The following is a 19,012-nucleotide window of genomic DNA, read 5'->3' on the forward strand; positions in this document are numbered from 1 at the left end:
GTGTCGCGAGAGAGCTAGTCGTTAGCGCTTTGATTACGCATAATCGTCAGGATTATCATCCAATCAAATCAAGTCCTGCGCATAGTGGATAAAACAGACGAGGCCTCCTTTTTGTACTTATTGGGACTCTCCGTCTGGCCGTCTGTACTTGATGTGCTTTTAAGAACATGTCCCCTCTTTGGGAATACGGTGTGTTCCTTCGAAGCATCTCAACGATGCATGGCGTCAATGATTTACGTTTGGACACACGTACTTAACAAGAATTAAAGTCACTCATCTGGCTAAACTCAACTTTTCCTTTGTTGTTAGTCTAAAGTAGTGCAAGTCAGCAGGGACATGTTTTGAATTACCATCCAAAATGGATTAATTGTTTACATCAAACTTTAGTTTCATGAATTATTCAATGAGCAATTTGTGGAAAAGAATCCACCGTATTAACTGGAATAAGAAATAGCAGAATGCTGCACGCTCACCCGATGTGAATGCAAATTTTTTTTTTGTCCTGTGTTCCAACTCACAGAAATCCATTGAGTAGTTTTTGCTTTACTGTGCCAAACAAGCAACAATAAAAAAGAAATCTTTAGAATGACCTTTTATTCCCGTGACATCACCATCCTGCCACATTCCTGCAGTGTCTGCGAGGTCTCATTGATTTACATTGAAGCGCGCTCCCACACGGTGTAAGTCAATCACATTTGCTCCCGCGGCGCGTGCCAACATCTGACTCACAAGCACGGTTCAACTGGAATAAATTCACCGAAGAACAATCTGCAATGCTGCAAATGAATCGTGCAGTTGCGTGTTTATTTACCACAAGAGATAGGTTTGCTCTCAATATATATATTTTTTTTCCTTCAGCGTGATGGAATGTGGAGAGAAAATTGGAAGAAATGACACTACCAAAAAAAAAAGAAAAAAAGCTGTTTGGTTGCTAATGTAATTTCAGAGATACACTGGCTATGACTTCTTGTTCCGCTCTCCAGCGCAAATTAAATCATCAATACTCATAAATGTTGACTTGGATAATCCTAATGGCTCATAATGGAGTCTTTCTTCTTCCTCCTCCCGATCGCTTTCGTCAGCATCTCCGTCTCGCACGTTTGTACCTTTTTGTTTCTCTGATTTGGTTAAAGAAGCTAGTTGAAGCTTCTTTTTTTTTCCTAATAAGCTCCTTAAATGGAAAACATCAAAATATATGTCAAATGTTTTGCCACACAATGATTAGAAAACACACACACACATAGTCCAATAGGGTTCCTTTTCTTAAATGACAAAAACAGACACACACATATGAAACAAGAACTGTTAAAATGTTCCCAAAATAAAGATAGGGAAAATAAAAAGACAAAAACACACAGTACTAAAATGTCCACATGAAGAGACCTCACAAAGTTTGAGTGTCACTTGCGGTGCCGCACAATTAGACACACATTTTCTAGAAGAGGCTAAACTACAGTGGGAATTTCGAGCTTTTGAAACACATTCAGATTCACAATAAAAATCCCATACAAAAATAGAAAGATGACCAGTTGATATGTCCCCACGAAGATTAAAATGTCTTCACGATAAATGTATAGGGTGTCCTGAATAGAGCTACGTAGAGATTGGAAAACAGGAACACACACTCGCACACAGAATGATAATAGAGTCAAATGGGAGCTTGCTGCACAAAGCCAAAGATTGATAGTGAAATTCATCAAGAAGCTCTTCTTCCATCCCGCGGCCAGTCTCCTTCGAAAGTCATTCATCAATGTGATAAAAATATCACTTTGATAAACGACTCCAACTACTACGGAAACGAGAACGTCTCATCGACCATCTTGGGTCCGACTCTGAGGATTGTTTTTCAACTTGTTCACCGTGTCAAATGAGGAAAGGCGGGGATGGATCCGTTTTCCCGTTCGATGCCAGGGATTTATATTTAGAGGCAAGCGGGTCCGAAAAGACCCCGGCTCGGATCGGGTTACTTGCAGAGGCCTGGAGGTGGCGTGTGGACGTTGAGATTGTTTTTCAAAAGAAAGAGACAACATTTAAATGGCAAACACTGCGACATTTTTGTTACTTTCTCTTCGCTGATTGGCATAACCGTGGCATCATCATCTAATGACTCTGGCTTTTATTTGGCCCCGTGACGCATGACTTGTTACCAAACTCCCAAGCTAATTAGCCTTGTGTGCCAGAATAATTCATTTTAGCATCTGTTAGCCCATCCCTGTGGTCTTGCAGCCGTGTATCGTAAACATAAGCACACATTTTTGTCTCGCTGATGTGCTTCTTGGGCTGTAAAGATTTTATTTTTGCAGATTTGAAACACTTTCCAAATGATTTATTCGTGCCATTCTTTTGTCACAATACCCCGAGGATCAATAATTACAGCATACTTTAAACCCTATTTTTTTTATCTTGCTGAAAATAGGTTGTTTTGAGTGGGCAGTCCAATTTAGCTCAAAGCAATTCGTGTTTTTTATTCATACAGCAATATATTTTTCATTGTGTCTATGTGCTCTAGCCCTGCGACCGGTCCGGCGACCAGTTCGGGGTGTATCAAGTCTCTCGCCCAAAGTCAGCTGGGATAGGCCCGATCTGAAATAAACACCGACCTCCGTGTAAAGGGCCTTGTTGACAAGACAAATCTTCTCATTTAGCGTTGTGCTGTCTCGGGGGGGCTGATGTTAAGTGCAGTGGTCTCCATGGTGGTACCACCCAAAATAGACATCAAGTCGAGGCGAGTCTGTGGTTTCTTCCTTATAGCATGCTTGGAGGTGTCCTGATACCTTGATTTTCAACCCAGTCTACTGCTAACATATAGCATGCTAACAACCTATAAGAACCTATAATTCGGAATATATTGTCCCTAAGTGATGTGCTATTGAGTTTAAGAGTACACAGACATTAGTTCGGAGATTGATCCTAAACTGCTAACAGATGCTATGCTAACAGGATTAAAATTTCACATTCCTTGTTCTATTTTAGGTACTATTACAAATTAGGCTTTGGAATGCTGAGAATTGGTCAAATGTTAAGGGAAAGCTTATTTTCCTTCTAAAAGTTGTGTATATGTAGTGTGTTAGCATGTTAGCATGTAAAACTTCAACCACCGCACTGCACAGGCGACGTCAACACAGCCATTTAAAAGCCTTGTATGCGGTTAGCTTGTGTTAGCATGTTTACAAGTGTCTCGTCGTTTGCCAATACGTTTAGGGGCAAACCATGTGGGAAACTTTTTTTTTTTTTTTTTTAACTGAGTGCATTTAGTAGGTTTTACTGCTCGGTGGTGTTTGAGGAAAGAAGAGCAAAAACATGTCTCAAAAGTCAAACAAAAGAAATGAGTCAGTGGTGATTCAAGGTTCAAACCCCCATTGGATTTTAAGATGACCATCTTTGACCTGTTTGCTAACGAGCTCCGTGACCCGTTGATGGGTTCTGGGCGGTCTCCTCCACCACCACCCCCACTTTGGACGGACGTTCCTCTCCACCTTAGGAGTCTCTTAAACACGGTCAGCCTCGGAGGGGTGGAGGAGGGATGCACCATAGATGTCCTCCTGGTGATGGCTCTACCATAAACGGTGGTGAAATGGGAAGAAGTTCCAGATGCCGTGACGGGGACCAACACACACAAACATTAAGACCTTAACGGAAAAAAAACACCCTCACTATGTCGTGTAGGCCCTCGGGAAGTAGAGCGCTTAGCAAAGAGAAGTTTTAAGGTGATCGTGTGGTCATCACTCATCTCCAGGCAGCATTATAAGTGTGTGTGTGTGTGTGTTTTGCGGGAATGTAGGGCAGTTAAAAAGGGAAAGTGTATCCTTTACCAGCGCCACTCCGCACGGGAGAGGCCGATACGAAGAAGCAGCTGCCAAGATGCCACTCGAGATGTTCCAGCAGCTGATTGTTATTATTGATAATAATTATCGTAAAAAAAAATGCTAATGACAGCTTCGTGAAAGGCTGGGGGCTAAATTTGAGTGTTCGCTATCCAGGCTTAAAGAAAGGCTTTTTATTTAGGCCCCGCCCACAAATATACGGTAATGGATACATGTTATGTGTCCTACTATATGATCACTATGTACTCTGCTTCACAAATGCAGTGTATCAATTTAAAAATTGTATATTTAAGCCAATCAGTTTGGTAGACTTCGAACAGTTAATTCAGTAATTCTATCATGCACCACTAGAGGGAGCTAACATAACATCAGCGTCCCACACTTTTCAAATCACTTTTCGACTGCTTTTAATCTTATTTAATCGCCAAGACACTTTAGGCACGTCGCAGAAAGTCCTCGGAACGAAAGCCAACTTTCACATTTCGCTTGCTTCCCTTTTTTTTCTCTTTATGCATGCGTGTGATGTGGTGTCGGCATCCCGTTGCGTTGGATGGGTTGACGGAAAATGTTCTTGAATGACTCCAAACTTGCGGCGTAAAACAAGCTGGCTTACACGCTCCCATTTGCCGTGTTTGTGTGTCTTGCCAAGGGAACTTTAAACTGTGTATAACCCAGACACCGGCGCGATGACCGCCGCCGTTGATGCTGTCCAGACCGCCGTGTTTGAGTGTGTGCGTGTGTAACAGTAGTAGTAAGCCAGACACGACAGCCACTAATATTCCATTACGTAGTGCTTTCCTTTTTTTTTCCAAAGCGCTCAAATCATCAACTCTGCAGATTAGCCCCAGAGGGGAAGGCTGGTGATTACATTTGACTTTATATTTTAGGAATGAAAAGCATCCCTCGTTGTTGGTGTTAGAGAGAAGCAGTTTATCTTAGCTTTGTTTGTTTACTTTGAGGGAATCACCACAATGTGTCGCGCCAAACAAAAGCGTGGATATTACATCCTTGCTAGAGTGGATGATAATTGTTTTTCGAATCAAAATTGTGATTTTTTTTCACCATGTGATTACATTATTGATAAAGCTGCATTTTGATTTTTTAGAAAATTTAATTTACCGTAAATTTCGGACTATAAGTCGCGTTTTTTTTTCATAGTTTGGGTGGGGGGGGCGATTTATACTCAGGAGCGACTTATATACATATATATGGTTTTTTTTTTCACTTTTTTGGCCATTTTATGGCTGGTGCGACTTATACTCCGGTGCGACTTATAGTCCGAGAATTACGGTAGGTTAATTTTTCAACTTTCTGCGAGTAGAAAAAAAAAGCTTTAACAATTAATCCGATGTGATGCTTGCTGAAGTGTTACACAAAAAAAAATGTATGTCTGACTCATATGTTTTCAATTCTTCGGACATGAGAGTGTCAAGACGGAATTAATAAAAGCAGTTGATGTGCGAGCGGATCATCTCACACGCACACACAATCTTTGTAACAGATGTAGTCTGTCGTGATGCCTTCCATGATAAAGCCATATGTCACACGCACTCTGGACACGCAACCGTCGGAGCCGACGTCATGTTTCTGTCATGCCGCCATCAGCCAACCAGGACTGGAGGCAATCAAGCACCACTCATGAAAACCTTCCCACACATCCATATTTTTCCGTACTTTTGGAATGTCTCTCATCTTAGTTTCCTGTTCAGTAATATTAGTTTTTTATATGTAAATATATATTTAATATATATATATATATGTAATAAATAATAAATAAATAAATAATATTTAAATAAATAAATATATCTAAATATATGTTTTTTGTATAACAAACATGTTTTTATATATAACAAAAATAGACTACCCCAAAAAAATGCTAAATGAGGACAAGATACTTAAAGGTAAACAAAGCTGAAGAAAACATTAAAAGGTAACAAAAGTAAGCAAAGATGAAACAAACGTGGAAAAAAAAAAAGATCAACAAAAACTGAACCAAAATGAAGAAAGGAAAACAAAGATGAGAATAAGATCAAACAACATTTTTGATTGTTATCAGAATCCAAGTTATGATGTAGTTAGCGTGAGGAGGAAGCGATGGAAATGTGCCTGGTTGTGTTTTGGCGTTGCTGGGAAATAAAAGGCGCGACTTTTACGACCACCATCATCGCCGGCGCGCTCGAGTGCATAAACAGGATCGGTTGTGATGGAAAGGTTTGGCGACCGCTCCGTTCCGTTCTTTGTCATCGTCCTCCGACGACAACTTGTCCTGTTCATTATCTTCTACGTACTTGTTTTGTCTTATTTTACATTTACATTTAGAAAATATATATACTTTGTTTTTTTCTTTTTTTCAACCTTTATATTTTGTCATCTCTAATTAATTTAATTAATCTATATTTGCATTTTTTTGCTACTTTCCTTTAGCTCAAGCTGCTGATCCCAGCACAGAAACGTTTCAAATCCAAGAAATGAGATTTTTGCTATTTGACCACATCTCCAAGTTATTTTTATTTTTAGGAGGCGGGGGTATAAAACCTATGGTTCAAAGCGAGTATCTCATCTGGCCCTGTTTTGTCTTCCACATCCATCGTTGCATCTTTTTTTTTTATTCTTTCTTTCCATTCGCTCGCTCGCTCTCAGCCCCCTTGATTGAAAAGCCCTGCAAGCTTGGCACGCTCAGGAGGCGGCGGCACGTACGTACACATACGCTACGTCAGGATGATGATGTGTGGAAAACGGTGACCTGCGCTTGCATACCACATTCTCGCACAAACGCACACACATCCCGATGATTTATGGAGTGTGTAGGGAAGTTCTTAACACTCTTTACACCTATTACAAAGTGTTTTGCTTAAAGCCAAAGAGTGCGTGTGTGTGTCTCGTCTAAATGAGATAAATGTGTGTGTAAAGCGATATGGGCTTAAATCCAAATCTTTTTTTTCCCCTCCCATAAGAATCTGATTTCCGATTTTAATAGATTCCTCCTTTCCTATTTTTCCTTTTTAGGGTTTACATCATACACGTATATATACCGTAATTTTCGGACTATAAGTCCCGTTTTTTTTTATATATATGTTTTTTTTCACTTTTTGGGGCATTTTATGGCTGGTGCGACTTATAGTCCGAAAATGACGGTAAGCTAACGTTAGCTGTTTCTTTTTATGTTTCAGAAATAGTCACAAGAGCTGCAAAATTAGCAAAACCGAGTTGTGTTTGTCTCCCCCAGGTTCATCCTGGTGTTTGGATGCTTGGTGCTGTCCGTGTTTTCCACCATTCCTGCTCACCAGGAATTCTCCTCGCACTGTCTTCTCATTCTGGTAGGACACCCACACACCCACTCCCCCCCACAAACACACACACACGCAACTAATTCAGATGTGTGTTCTCCAACTGATGAACCATGCGAAATTGAAAAGGCTGAGGGTCTATTGACATTTATTGTTTTAAGCCGTAGGATAAATATCAGATTTCACCTCAGCGGTCTGAAAACGAGTATTTGCTTACCTACTCTCCAAATAATGTGGCTTTGTTCATTTAGCTTTGCCAAAACAATGACATGCTCGACCACTAGATGGCAGAAGGTACAATCAACCTGTGTGTGTCCACCTGTTGCCATTCATAAAACAGGAGAATAGCTTTATTGTTCAACTAAAAAGCCATTGTTTTCATGACGTGTTGTTGCCGTGTGTTCTTTTGCAGGAGTTTGTGATGATCGTCGTGTTTGGTCTGGAGTACATCATCCGAATATGGAGCGCCGGCTGCTGCTGTCGCTACCGAGGCTGGCAAGGACGCCTCCGCTTTGCCCGGAAGCCATTTTGTATCATCGGTATGACGCAATGCATTTTTATGTGCGTGTGTAGTTTTCCGGAAGGCAATAACAAAAGATTTGGAGTTGACTCGACACTTCAGAAGATGCAGGGTTGACCTTTTCCTCCTTCCCCAGACATCATCGTGCTGATCGCCTCCGTCGCCGTGGTTTCCGCCGGCAGCCAGGGCAACATCTTCGCCGCCTCGGCCCTGCGCAGCCTCCGCTTCCTCCAGATCGTGCGCATGGTGCGCATGGACCGGCGGGGAGGGACCTGGAAGCTGCTGGGCTCTGTCGTCTACGCCCATAGCAAGGTACGACGGCAGGGCCGGATTTCCATAAGATGATAAAACGAAAGAAATTAAACAAATGTGAGTCTTTTCCGCCATTTTGTTAGCAGCGGATATTTCCCCACAAGTCACCACGATCTTTTGATCCCTTTTGCGGTTGTGCGTGTTTCAGGAGCTGGTGACAGCGTGGTACATCGGCTTCCTGGTGCTCATCTTCTCCTCCTTCCTTGTCTACTTGGTGGAGAAAGAGGAAAACAAGGACTTTGCCACCTATGCCGATGCTCTTTGGTGGGGCACGGTGAGAAGCGCTCAGTTTGTCCTCAGCTCGCATTTTTGGAAAATAGACGATTCGAACCTCGGGCGCTTTCCTGTTGAACTTTCAGATCACTCTAACCACCATCGGCTACGGTGATAAGACGCCGCAAACTTGGACTGGGAGGTTGTTGTCTGCCGGCTTTGCTCTCCTGGGAATCTCCTTCTTTGCCTTGCCTGCTGTGAGACACGCACACGTGACGCATTTTGTGTGCGTTGTGAGTTTGATTCATTGTGTCTTTTTTTCTTTCAGGGCATTCTGGGTTCAGGTTTTGCCCTAAAAGTACAGGAGCAACATCGGCAGAAGCACTTTGAAAAGAGACGCAATCCTGCAGCCAGTCTCATCCAGGTAACACACACACACTCTGCACCCCCTTCTCTTGCAGCACTTGAAGATCAGAACCAACCTTCTTGTGTATTCCCCACTGTGTGTTTAATGTCACACAGTTGCATGTTTCCACCTCTGCTCAACCTCTCAGTGAAGTTCTCTGAACGTGTGTGTGTGTGTCACTGGTAATTAATGGCGTGAGCTGTTACCATGGCGATCATGCCCCGGACAGATGTACCTCCAGGCTGCAGTGATGTGTCACATCACACACCATACGTTTCTCCTTCTTCTCCTCCTTCTGCTTCTTGTTCACTTTCTTCTTCTTCTTCTCCTCCAGTAACTTGATAAGCTTTAACCCCAACAGGTGAACGCAACCTTGGGAGCAGATTCCAGTGTATCAGTCAAAATATGATGGCGGCGCTCATTTATCCATTACGCCTCCATGACACACACACACACACACTTTATACATCTCATCTCTACGCTGTGTTTTTTGGGCTGGCTGGTAGCAGAGAAAATGACCGCTGGTCCTAACACAGCCCTTCCCTTTTGCCTCACCACCACCTTTGTCTCATTGCTCCCCCGATGTGTGTGTGTGTGTGTGTAAACGTGTATACATGTCACCCCCCCCCCCCCCTCCCCCACCAGGCAGCTTGGCGTCTGTACTCCACTGATGGTGCTCGTCCCTACCTCCACGCCACCTGGTATCACTACCAAAGCGCCCTCCCCCCCCTCAGGCATGTATCCCTCCCACCCACCTCCACCATCACCACCGCCTCCTTCCGTCAAGCACACACACAAACACACACACACACTGCATCAACAGTGCCCTATCTTAAAAAAACAAAAACCCTAAAAAAGCTTTTTCTCTTTGTTCCTCCTCACTACTCCTCCATGCCCCCCCCCCCCCTCTCCGCCCTCCTTGTTTACATTTGACCTGTCAATCATAACTCATCCCCCTCCTCTGCACGTAGTGTGTCTGGCGTAGTTACGCTGCCGATGAGAACTCGGTTTCCGTTGCGACCTGGAAGCCTCATTTGAAGGCATTGCATACCTGCAGCCCCGCCAAGTAGGTGGAAGCCCCCCCCCCCGCCCAAACCTGAACCCGCCCCTCCTCGCTTGTGGACTCAAACCTTTTTCTCCTCCATCATCTTTGTGGCTCACGTCAATCTGTTCACCTCTTCACACTCTGGCATGTACCATTCTCACACACTCACCGGCCAGAATATTAGGCACAGCTGGAAAAAGTACTGACCACACTTCATGTACGCCCATCCAAAAGAAGATGGCCGAGCACTGGAAAAAAAAAAGATCATAAAGCACCAACGCTACGCATCTAGCATGTGCACAAATCCACGTTACATAAGTCCTCAGAGAAAATGAATACTCAAGTTAAAAAAAAAAAAAAATCTGTACTTCACAAATGGCTTTAATGAATGAACGGGTGCTTCTGAAAAGCCAAGCACGACACACATTGACGCCAGAAGTTCTTTCCTTTTGTTTTTGCTTGTCATCGTAGCCAGCAAATGTTCCACATTGAGCTCCTCATACCTCACATTATCTCCGTCTTGTGCATGGCTACAGCTTGCATGCGTTAACGTTCTTGGCTTCCCAAGCGCATCTCGCTCCCTTGAATGTTCTCCCGTATTAATCCTCTGGAACACTGACCTCTCTTCCCCTTTGTCTCTTATTTTTCATCTTCGTCGTCGCACTAACCTTTGAAGGAAAGAGCAGGGCGAGACCGCATACAGGTTTGTGCCACACACACACACACACACACTCTCGCTTCTCAAGTCAACATTCTTGTGAGCATGTACACTGGTTTAGACCCGAACTGCTTGATTGATTGGTGTATTGAAATCAAGTAGGCGGAGCATGTGTGTGAATGATAAGCCGGAGGGGTAAATAGTACATGCCCAGATATCAAATTGAACAAAAGTCAGCGGAAATGACAGACAGACATGAATCCTAAGTACCGTTTTTTTCCATGTATAATGCGCCCCCATGTATAATACGCACCCGAAAAATGGCAAGTTGATGCTGGAAAAAAAGCCTGTACCCATGTATAATACGCACCCATATTTTGATTCCTACTTAAGTCCGTAAACGTAAAATTATTTCAGAAAAAAGATAATCTTTGGGAACAATCGGATGTTATTCTGCCGGTCAGTATCACTGCGCATGCGCTAGCAAACTCAATAGCGAAGAAATGTTTCGGATTTGTGTAGGGTACATTGTGACGGCAAACGAGAGCATTGTGTTAGTATGGAGCGTGTTTGAAGTGAACAGCAGAGAAGAAAGTGCATCTGTAATGGCGGCCTCCGTATGATATCCGGATAAAAAAACAAAACGAAAAAAATAAATAAATTGTACCCATGTATAATGCGCACCCCAGATTGTAGGACAATAAATTAGTTAAATTTTGCGCATTATACATGGAAAAAAACGGTATTATTATCATTATTATTATATGCAAATGTTAAATATACATATACAATATATGTTCATGAGTCCTAAATATTGAAGTGCAATCAAAAGGCAGCAGAAATTGTCATGTGCATTTAGTCAAGTCACTAGGTTTTGGTTTTATGTGCGATGCCAGTGAATGCTCCTGAGATAAATCAAGTTGAAGTGGGGAGAAAGTTGCTTTCCAATAGAAACTTTAATAAGCCTGATTGAGTTTTTACGCTCTGGCAACATTTGGCCGAGTCCCGCTGAGCCAGCAGCTTCTGACAGCATTTCAATGTTTTATTTGACTTATTTATTTTTACACTCAGTTAAGCGACACAAGCAAAAGTGCTTGTCATCCTCAAACCAAACGTTTCATTAGGGCAGCCCACAGCCGCATCCAGCATGGCGAGCGCTCATAAATCCCTGGCTTTAATTAAGCCCAATTTGCACTTGTGATGCGGCTTTTTATACTTTAGTTTGTTTTCACGACTCTACTGTTTCACTTGACATTAACCACCGAGGGCTTTATTTGAGCTATTTCGAAAGACAAATGGATCGCCTTTTGGGCCCAAAAGGCTTTTTTTTTTATTAGTGCTAGCCAGTGTTGTTCTGTGCTTCGTGATTGGAGGAGATCTGCTGGTTGACATTTGCTATCTTCGATTATTTTTTTCCGGGTGATGGCCTTATCAATTGATTATGTTGGGTGCTAACGTAAATGCTACCTTGAGTCATGTGCCCGCAGAAGCTACCGAGTGATTACTTGCTAGTCTACCACCCGTGGGGGCTCAGTTTATTAAATCGGACTCCAGTTTTGTGCGCTGAAGACGAAATGATTTCCCTTATGACCGCTGAAAGCTAACATGGAGGCTCACGACGACAACACAAGACTTTACACCTTGACTGTGTTTGCGCCGATATTTTTTATGTGTACAAATGTGTGAGTTATTTTCACTCCCAACACCTTTTTTTTATTGTTTTCCTCTTCCCATGCACTCTAGTGAGGGTCACAGGAAATTCTTCCGAAGGTATACTAGGAAATACAGGAGGTACTTCCCAGCATCCCGGTTGCCCCGTCCTGAAACTAATCTAAGCCAAGCGCACCGCAAATTGCGGGAATGACCGACTAATAGCATGAATGAGAAATATACTTTTTATTTCAAACAAATTTTTGTTTGTTTAATTGTAAATTACGCAGAAAATTTGTGTCCGTGATTTGACGGCGTGGATATATAGTGTTTATCTAATATATTAGACGAGCGTTCGATTTGAGGTTCAGTCCATAGAATTGGTATTTTTTGGTTTATTCCTGGAATGTGTGTAAAATCCATTCAACACAATATTTTTTCATGCTAAAATGTTGTTTTTTTTTCGATGGCACTTTGTTTAAAATGTCAAATTTTAATTATTTACTTGCATTCCTTGGCGAGTCTTATTCATTGACTCAATGCCTGCTTTTAATGCCCGTTTCCTCCAAAAACATTTTGGACAGTTCTCTGAAATATCCAAGATTCTTTCTGGAAATATTCATTTCTTAATATGTTGTATTTATTTATTTATTTATTTAAATGATTTGTTTGTTTGTTTTTGTCTTTGGCCCTGCTTCGTTGCATGCTGGTCCAATTTGATTCAATTGCATTTAGCACTTGTTAGCATCTCAGCTACAGACTCTAAATTGCATCGTGAGCATTTTCCAAGTCCTTTGAAATGGTTTTCTGTAGCTCCTTGGTGTTTTCTGTCTCACGGAAAGTTTTGGTGAAATTTGCGGGTAAGGTTTGTTGTCTTTGTCGCGCTCCAGAATGACTTGCGTGACGATGATCCTGCAGAATACTTTTATGAATTGTGCGTAGATTAGATTATGGATTAGATTATTGTTTGATGGCATCTTGTTATTTCCCTGGTGAGCAAACTGGCTTTGTCACTTTGGTTTTTGGGCATGTCAGCTGGATGACGCTTGTTATGATGGACACACTTGAGCACCTCATAACGTTCATTTTCTGCTCTCTACCTCCAATCCCCCTCATTCCATCTCGGCCCTTCACCCACGCAGTCAAAAGTTGAGCTTCAAGGAGCGAGTCCGCTTGGCAAGCCCGCGGGGGCAGAGCGTGAAGAGCCGCCAGGCGTCTATTAACGACCGCCAGCGCTGTTCCCCCGGCAACGAGGCTGCGAGCGGCTGCGGTGAGCTAATTGGCCAAAGCCCCACCAAAGTGCAAAAGAGCTGGAGCTTCAATGACCGCACAAGGTTCCGACCCTCGCTCAGGCTCAAGAGTCAGACGCGCAACACACCTTCAGACGGTGAGCGAGCATCCACTCAATCGTTGGTAACATTACCGTAATTTCCGGACTATAAATCGCGTTTTTTTTCATAGTTTGGGTGGGGGGGGGCGACTTATAATCAGGAGCGACTTATATACATATATATGTTTTTTTTTTCACTTTTTTGGGCATTTTATGGCTAGCGCGACTTATACTCCGGTGCGATTTATAGTCTGAAAATTACGGTAGTTGCCTGAACACTACAAATAAAAAAAAGTCAAAATTGTTTATTCGTCTTTCAGTGGACGCCGGCATGACCACGGAAGATTCCCAGGACGAGCGAGGCTGCCACTGCGACATCACGGCCGAGGACTTGTCCGCTCCCCTTAAGGCCGTGATCAGAGCTGTCAGGTGAGCCCGTCAAGTGCTTAGCGCTATAAAAAAAAAAAAGATGGATGGGTGTGTCCAATTCGATTCCGCTTAATTGATCAAGTGGTGTATCCCGATATGTTTGCCGCCCTTGCAGAAATGATGGAAAAATTCTTTCCACGGTTGTTATAGTGTAGACTGAGTGTTGAAGTACCACCACTTGACCCCCCCCACACACACACACACACACACCATGAGGCCAAGCTTTCCCAAGGTGTCGGGTTTATGATCCGAGGTAACTTCTCCCCAGTGGGTACTGCTATAACAGAGGCTCATCTGTCACCTCTCAGCAGGAAAGACGGACAACTGCTGAGCCCATCAGGAATGGGGCAGGGGCAAGGGAAGCAAATGCGCAGATCGGCTTACCCGCATCAATATTATTGGCGTCACACACTCGAGTACCAGGGTTCTTCGGTTTCCTCCGGCGAAGTTGATTTTCACACAGTGTTTGCTTTGTTAAGCTGGGGAGGAAAGGGTGAAGCTGGAGTCTTGCTACCATCTGCTGTTTTTTGCCGGTTGTTACAGTCTCCGTCATTGTCACGCTTTAATCATATGTGTGTGTCGCTCAGGATCATGAGTTTCCACGTGGCCAAGAAGAAGTTCAAGGAGACGCTGCGTCCGTACGACGTGAAAGACGTGATCGAGCAGTACTCGGCGGGACACCTGGACATGCTGTGTCGCATCAAAAGCCTTCAGACCAGGTTGGAAAAATCAACCGCCGCTTTCATTTGGCATCTCCTGGATGTGGGCTCTCTTCTTCCTTCTACAGCGGATATAAAAAGTTCACACACCCCTCTTGATACGCGTGTGCTCAGGCTTTTGATCAGCTGTATGCAGATTTTTTTTTTTTTTTTTGTCTCCCTCAGACTAGATACGGTTGTAGGTCCTGCTCCGAGACCCCTCAGCCGACACGCCAAGACCTTTTCCTCACCCTCCCTGCATTTGTATCACAATCAGGCCCGGAGGAAGTCGTCCACGCCGGGGTTAGACCCGCTCACCGCGTCCGATATTCCCTCAACTAACACGACACTAATGTCACTACCAGGAAATCCATTCATCCTAGTTTTCCCGGAAAAAAACATTCTTTGACGGCCAGTGTAAGAGAGGCTATTAATTCTATGTCCATAACATTAGGTACACCTGCACAGTAATAGATTGGCTGTATAATTTGTATGGCGACAATGTAACTAAAGAGTAGGATAACTGGACTAACATGAATTAGTGTGTCGGTGTGGAATGGCCAGTTGTGCTGTGCTTGCTAGTGTAGAGCTTTTTAGATGGCATATGATTATTGTGATAATTGTAAAAGTCGTTATTGGTAATGGTAATGTATTTTAACGGCAGGTGTGGTGTTTTTGCTGTGTCCAGACAGGCCAACTTGAGTAGTCGACTCAGGAACATGTCCTCCCCCGCCCTGCATTACAATTATGGCAACAGGAAGAAGAGCTCAGCCTCAGGGTTGCCTTTTTATTATTTTTGGAGATCGTCATTATTTGGATTTTTAATTCTTTCGCTTTTTCTCGTCTGTCTGTCATTTGGTTGGTTTTGCCTTTGCCGGATGGTTGCAGTGCGCATGTTGGGGGGAATGATGGATACCGTAATTTTCGGACTATAAGTCGCGTTTTTTTTCATAGTTTGGGTGGGGGGGCGACCTATACTCAGGAGCGACTTATATACATATATATATATATATATATATATATGTTTTTTTTCACTTTTGTGGGCATTTTATGGCTGGTGCGACTTATACTCCGGTGCGACTTATAGTCCGAAAATTACGGTAGTTTGAAAATAGTTTTTTTTGTGTTCTTTTTTTAAACTTTATAACGGTACAATTTGACCGCAACATACTGTGTGCCATGAGAATTCAATTGGAATTGGATTTGGTGTTAATGTTGGCGTGTTTTTCTTGGGACTTGTGCTTTTGCTTCATTTGTGGAAAGGCACATTTATGGGTGAAGATGACAACCGTATGACCTTCACATCTCAATGGTTTTTTTAATATTACTATGACCGCAATAACGCAATGATGTGTGCTTTTTTTTTTCCCCTCCCCTTTTTATACTAACCAGGTTTGCATCCAGATTTGCTCTTCAACTTAAAAGAAAGTCTGGTGTCGCCTCGACTTTGTGACGATGTGTTAAGTAAGACCAACGTGTTTGGATTTGTGTGCGTCAGGGTGGATCAAATCCTGGGCAAAGGCCAAATTGCCGTGGATAAGAGGATGAGGGACAAACTGAACCCGGACGGAGATGCCCACGATGGCGTCAGCATGCTGGGCCGTGTATGTAAAGTGGAGAGGCAGGTGAGGAGGCCAAAACATGGAACATGGTTCTTCATTTCTGGTTGGCTCTCTGTGTGAGATTGTTCTCTCGCTCGCTTCCAGGTTTCCTCCATCGAGTCCAAGTTAGACTCCCTTCTGGACGTGTACCGCCAAGTCCTGCAGCGTGGTCCGTCCGCTTTGGCCCTGTCCTCGCTGCCGCTTTTCGAGCTGGACCGCCACCGTGACTGCGACTACCAGACCTCCATCCTGGACCGAGACCCGCCTTCCCCGCAGGGAAGCGACAGCAACGCCCACCCCAGGGGTCTTCGGCTCATCCTGGCCCCGGCCGACAGCGATGAGGGTCCGCCGGACTCTGCGCCTCCGTCCTACCCGCCGTCCACCGCCTCGCTGTCCCCGTCACCCTTGCTGCCGCCTGACAGCCCCTACCCCACGCTGGTCACCCCCAACGGCACCAGGCGGGCGCATTTCCCCGACCTGCCTCCTCCTCCACCTTCCGCGGGGGGCTTCACCCTCCAGTTGCCCCCCGTCATGCACCCCTCCCACCTGCGCTGCCCCGTGTCGGATGGCGTGGTGGCACACAGGGGCGGCCCGGGCCCCTCCGTCGTGGTGGAACCCGGCGAGAAGACGGGCTACGTGCAGCTACGGGAGAAACCCGGCTCGAAATCCGACGCCACCTGGAGGCGGCACGTGAGCCTGGAGGTGGACCCCTTGCTCATGTTGTCGCCGGGCGACGTCCCGGCGGCACCCGACTGGGGGGGCGCCCTTGCCAAGTCTCTCTCCATGCACAATCTCAATCGACACGGGGGCGAGGGCTGGAGCGGGAGCGGACTCTTCATTTGCGAGCGCACATCGCCGACCCCCGGTGAGCATTTAGACTCTGACAGGAACCCAGCTGTGGAGCAAGACGTGCTGGGTTCGGACTTTCTTGATCAGTCGCCGCATATCCAGCTGGCCTGACGACACCAACAGATGCACACACAAAGTTACTGTATGCCGCTCTTCAGGAGGCCTCTTTAACAGGAAATGACTTATTTCCTAGCTTGTGAATGTCTTGCTATATTTTGTTCATTCTCATCAACTTTGTTTCACGCCGTGTACTTAGTAGGCAAAAGACTATTTGGCTTTCAGCTGAAATTTCTGGACCATCCTAAACCTGATATGTCCATTAGAGAAAGTCAAATTTAGTTATAGTGCCTTTCCTGTTCATTCTGAAATTTCGCTCGACGCCGGTTTCGCGAGTCGTACATGTGTGAAAGCGGGCAAATGTATGCCAAGCACATTGCGGTGTCACAAAATCTCAAATGAGCTGCCGGTTGCGGACTAGCGGTTAGCAACGCTAACAAAAAAAAAACGAACAAGAACGCACTGCACGTTGTCTCCCATGAACACTATCGATCAATCGTATCAATATCAACTGATTTTTCTATACTATAATTTGGTTCTAGATTTTTTAAAGATTATGATTAAATTGAATGAAACTTTTTCTTTTGACAACTCTTGTATTTGGATGCTGGTTGCCCCAATATATGAAATAAAGACGATTGACCGTTTAGTAAACCGCACCCACTTAAATGCAGACCGGCCAATCGGAGCATGTAACCTTTTTTTTAATTTCTTTTATACATATTTGCTTTCTTTAAAGGTTATTCCAATGAACTCTTTGTTTATAAATCACACAATTGTTACTTCGCACACCGAGCTGTAACACATAAAAAAACATATACTCGTATTCTCTCAGTGGGAACAGCAACTATTATTAGAGCTGAATCGGAGAACTTCTCTGCCTCTTCTTCTCCTCGCTTTTAATTTCCGCTGTAACTTTCCACTTGATTTTAATACTGTCTGGCATTGTGGCACAACGTGATATTACATTGAAGGCGCACAACTCAACCTAGACTTGCCAATATATGATCAACTCATATTGTCTGCTGCTGTCTGCGATGTATTTGTATTATATGTAAAGTAGCGGTATGCTGTCGTTAACTCAATAGCACGAATGCTAATCTTGCTAGCAGCTAATTCGGCTACCTACTGTACATGCTCTGAGTTGAAACTTGTCTTGATTTTTTTTTTTTTTTTTAATTCAAAATTAGGAGAAAATGTAATATTAGCTAATAACGCCGCATGATCTTAATGCCAAGCTGTCATGTTTGACGTCATTCATTTATTAGGAAAATATACAGGAGGATAAGGAAGATCTCTCTGAATAATTTTACATTACGCGCACGTAAACATACTGGAAAATGTGATATTTCGGATGGCGCTTTTTATGTTTTAACACCGATGTGTGTTATCATCTGTCAATAAGAGGCCAATTTGAATCCTTTTGCGGCAAACCCATATGATTCGTGTCAAACTCGTCCTCATATTTCAAAAACGTGAATAACTATTCTGTTGCTCTTGTCTCAGATTGCTTCCAGACTGACTAGTCTTAAATGTATTTAACTTGTTATGGACTACCCTTAATCTGCCCATTATATTCTCTTGTTAGCAAGAATTTTGTAACAGGCCAGTGTATTTCAATATGTTGCTGCTGGTATGATGCTTTACAAAAAGCACCTGAAAATGTGACACACCACACTAGTTGAATGTGTCTTAATGTTGGAGAGTAGTGATTGAAAACTTTGACTAACAAAGAAAGAAATCATGTTCAAGAATCTGTTAATCACTTAACGCTACTCTTTGGTTTGTGTACTGTAGTTTACCAATGAATGCCATATTATTTTCATATCACACTGCTTCGTTTGGGGATCATTTGTCAATCAAGTTTGTTCAACTCTTGTTCCAGTCTCCACTGATTTTTTCCATTGTATTTTCATGCATTTTGGCTATACTGCTTGAATGGTAATTTATTGTTTACTATTACACAACGGGCCTTAAAAAGCTCGACAATGTTAACACGATGTTTACTTTGAAATTAATTTATTACAAGTGCACATTCATTCTCTGGATGAGAAAAAAGCCAAAATGATTTCAAAATGAAATACTCTTTAATAAAAATTTTAAGTGAATGTTTTTACAGTGACCTTTTTGTTA

At 43.5% G+C, this 19,012-nt stretch overlaps 1 protein-coding gene across 6 annotated transcripts in view; it reads left to right on the forward strand.

The window, feature by feature from the left end:
* LOC133158120 (potassium voltage-gated channel subfamily KQT member 5-like) overlaps positions 1-18,987 on the forward strand; it is a 28,965-nt gene extending 9,978 nt beyond the window's left edge. Inside the window, exons 2-17 of one of the 6 annotated variants that reach the window (XM_061285044.1) lie at positions 7,051-7,141; positions 7,524-7,650; positions 7,768-7,943; positions 8,092-8,217; positions 8,303-8,413; positions 8,485-8,580; positions 9,208-9,296; positions 10,284-10,310; positions 12,009-12,056; positions 13,058-13,302; positions 13,566-13,674; positions 14,262-14,393; positions 14,559-14,675; positions 15,061-15,150; positions 15,871-15,997; positions 16,079-18,987. In XM_061285044.1, coding sequence (XP_061141028.1) covers positions 7,051-7,141; positions 7,524-7,650; positions 7,768-7,943; positions 8,092-8,217; positions 8,303-8,413; positions 8,485-8,580; positions 9,208-9,296; positions 10,284-10,310; positions 12,009-12,056; positions 13,058-13,302; positions 13,566-13,674; positions 14,262-14,393; positions 14,559-14,675; positions 15,061-15,150; positions 15,871-15,997; positions 16,079-16,933 — 2,566 coding nt within the window. In that variant the 3' untranslated portion in view covers positions 16,934-18,987. The remainder of the gene's footprint in view (positions 1-7,050; positions 7,142-7,523; positions 7,651-7,767; positions 7,944-8,091; positions 8,218-8,302; positions 8,414-8,484; positions 8,581-9,207; positions 9,297-10,283; positions 10,311-12,008; positions 12,057-13,057; positions 13,303-13,565; positions 13,675-14,261; positions 14,394-14,558; positions 14,676-15,060; positions 15,151-15,870; positions 15,998-16,078) is intronic. The other 5 variants (XM_061285047.1, XM_061285045.1, XM_061285049.1 and 2 more) reach the window with 5 other exon arrangements.
* Positions 18,988-19,012: the final 25 nt, after the last annotated feature.

Source organism: Syngnathus typhle, linkage group LG8 (genome assembly GCF_033458585.1).
Source record: "Syngnathus typhle isolate RoL2023-S1 ecotype Sweden linkage group LG8, RoL_Styp_1.0, whole genome shotgun sequence".
In the NCBI taxonomy this organism is placed as follows: Eukaryota; Metazoa; Chordata; class Actinopteri; order Syngnathiformes; family Syngnathidae; genus Syngnathus; species Syngnathus typhle.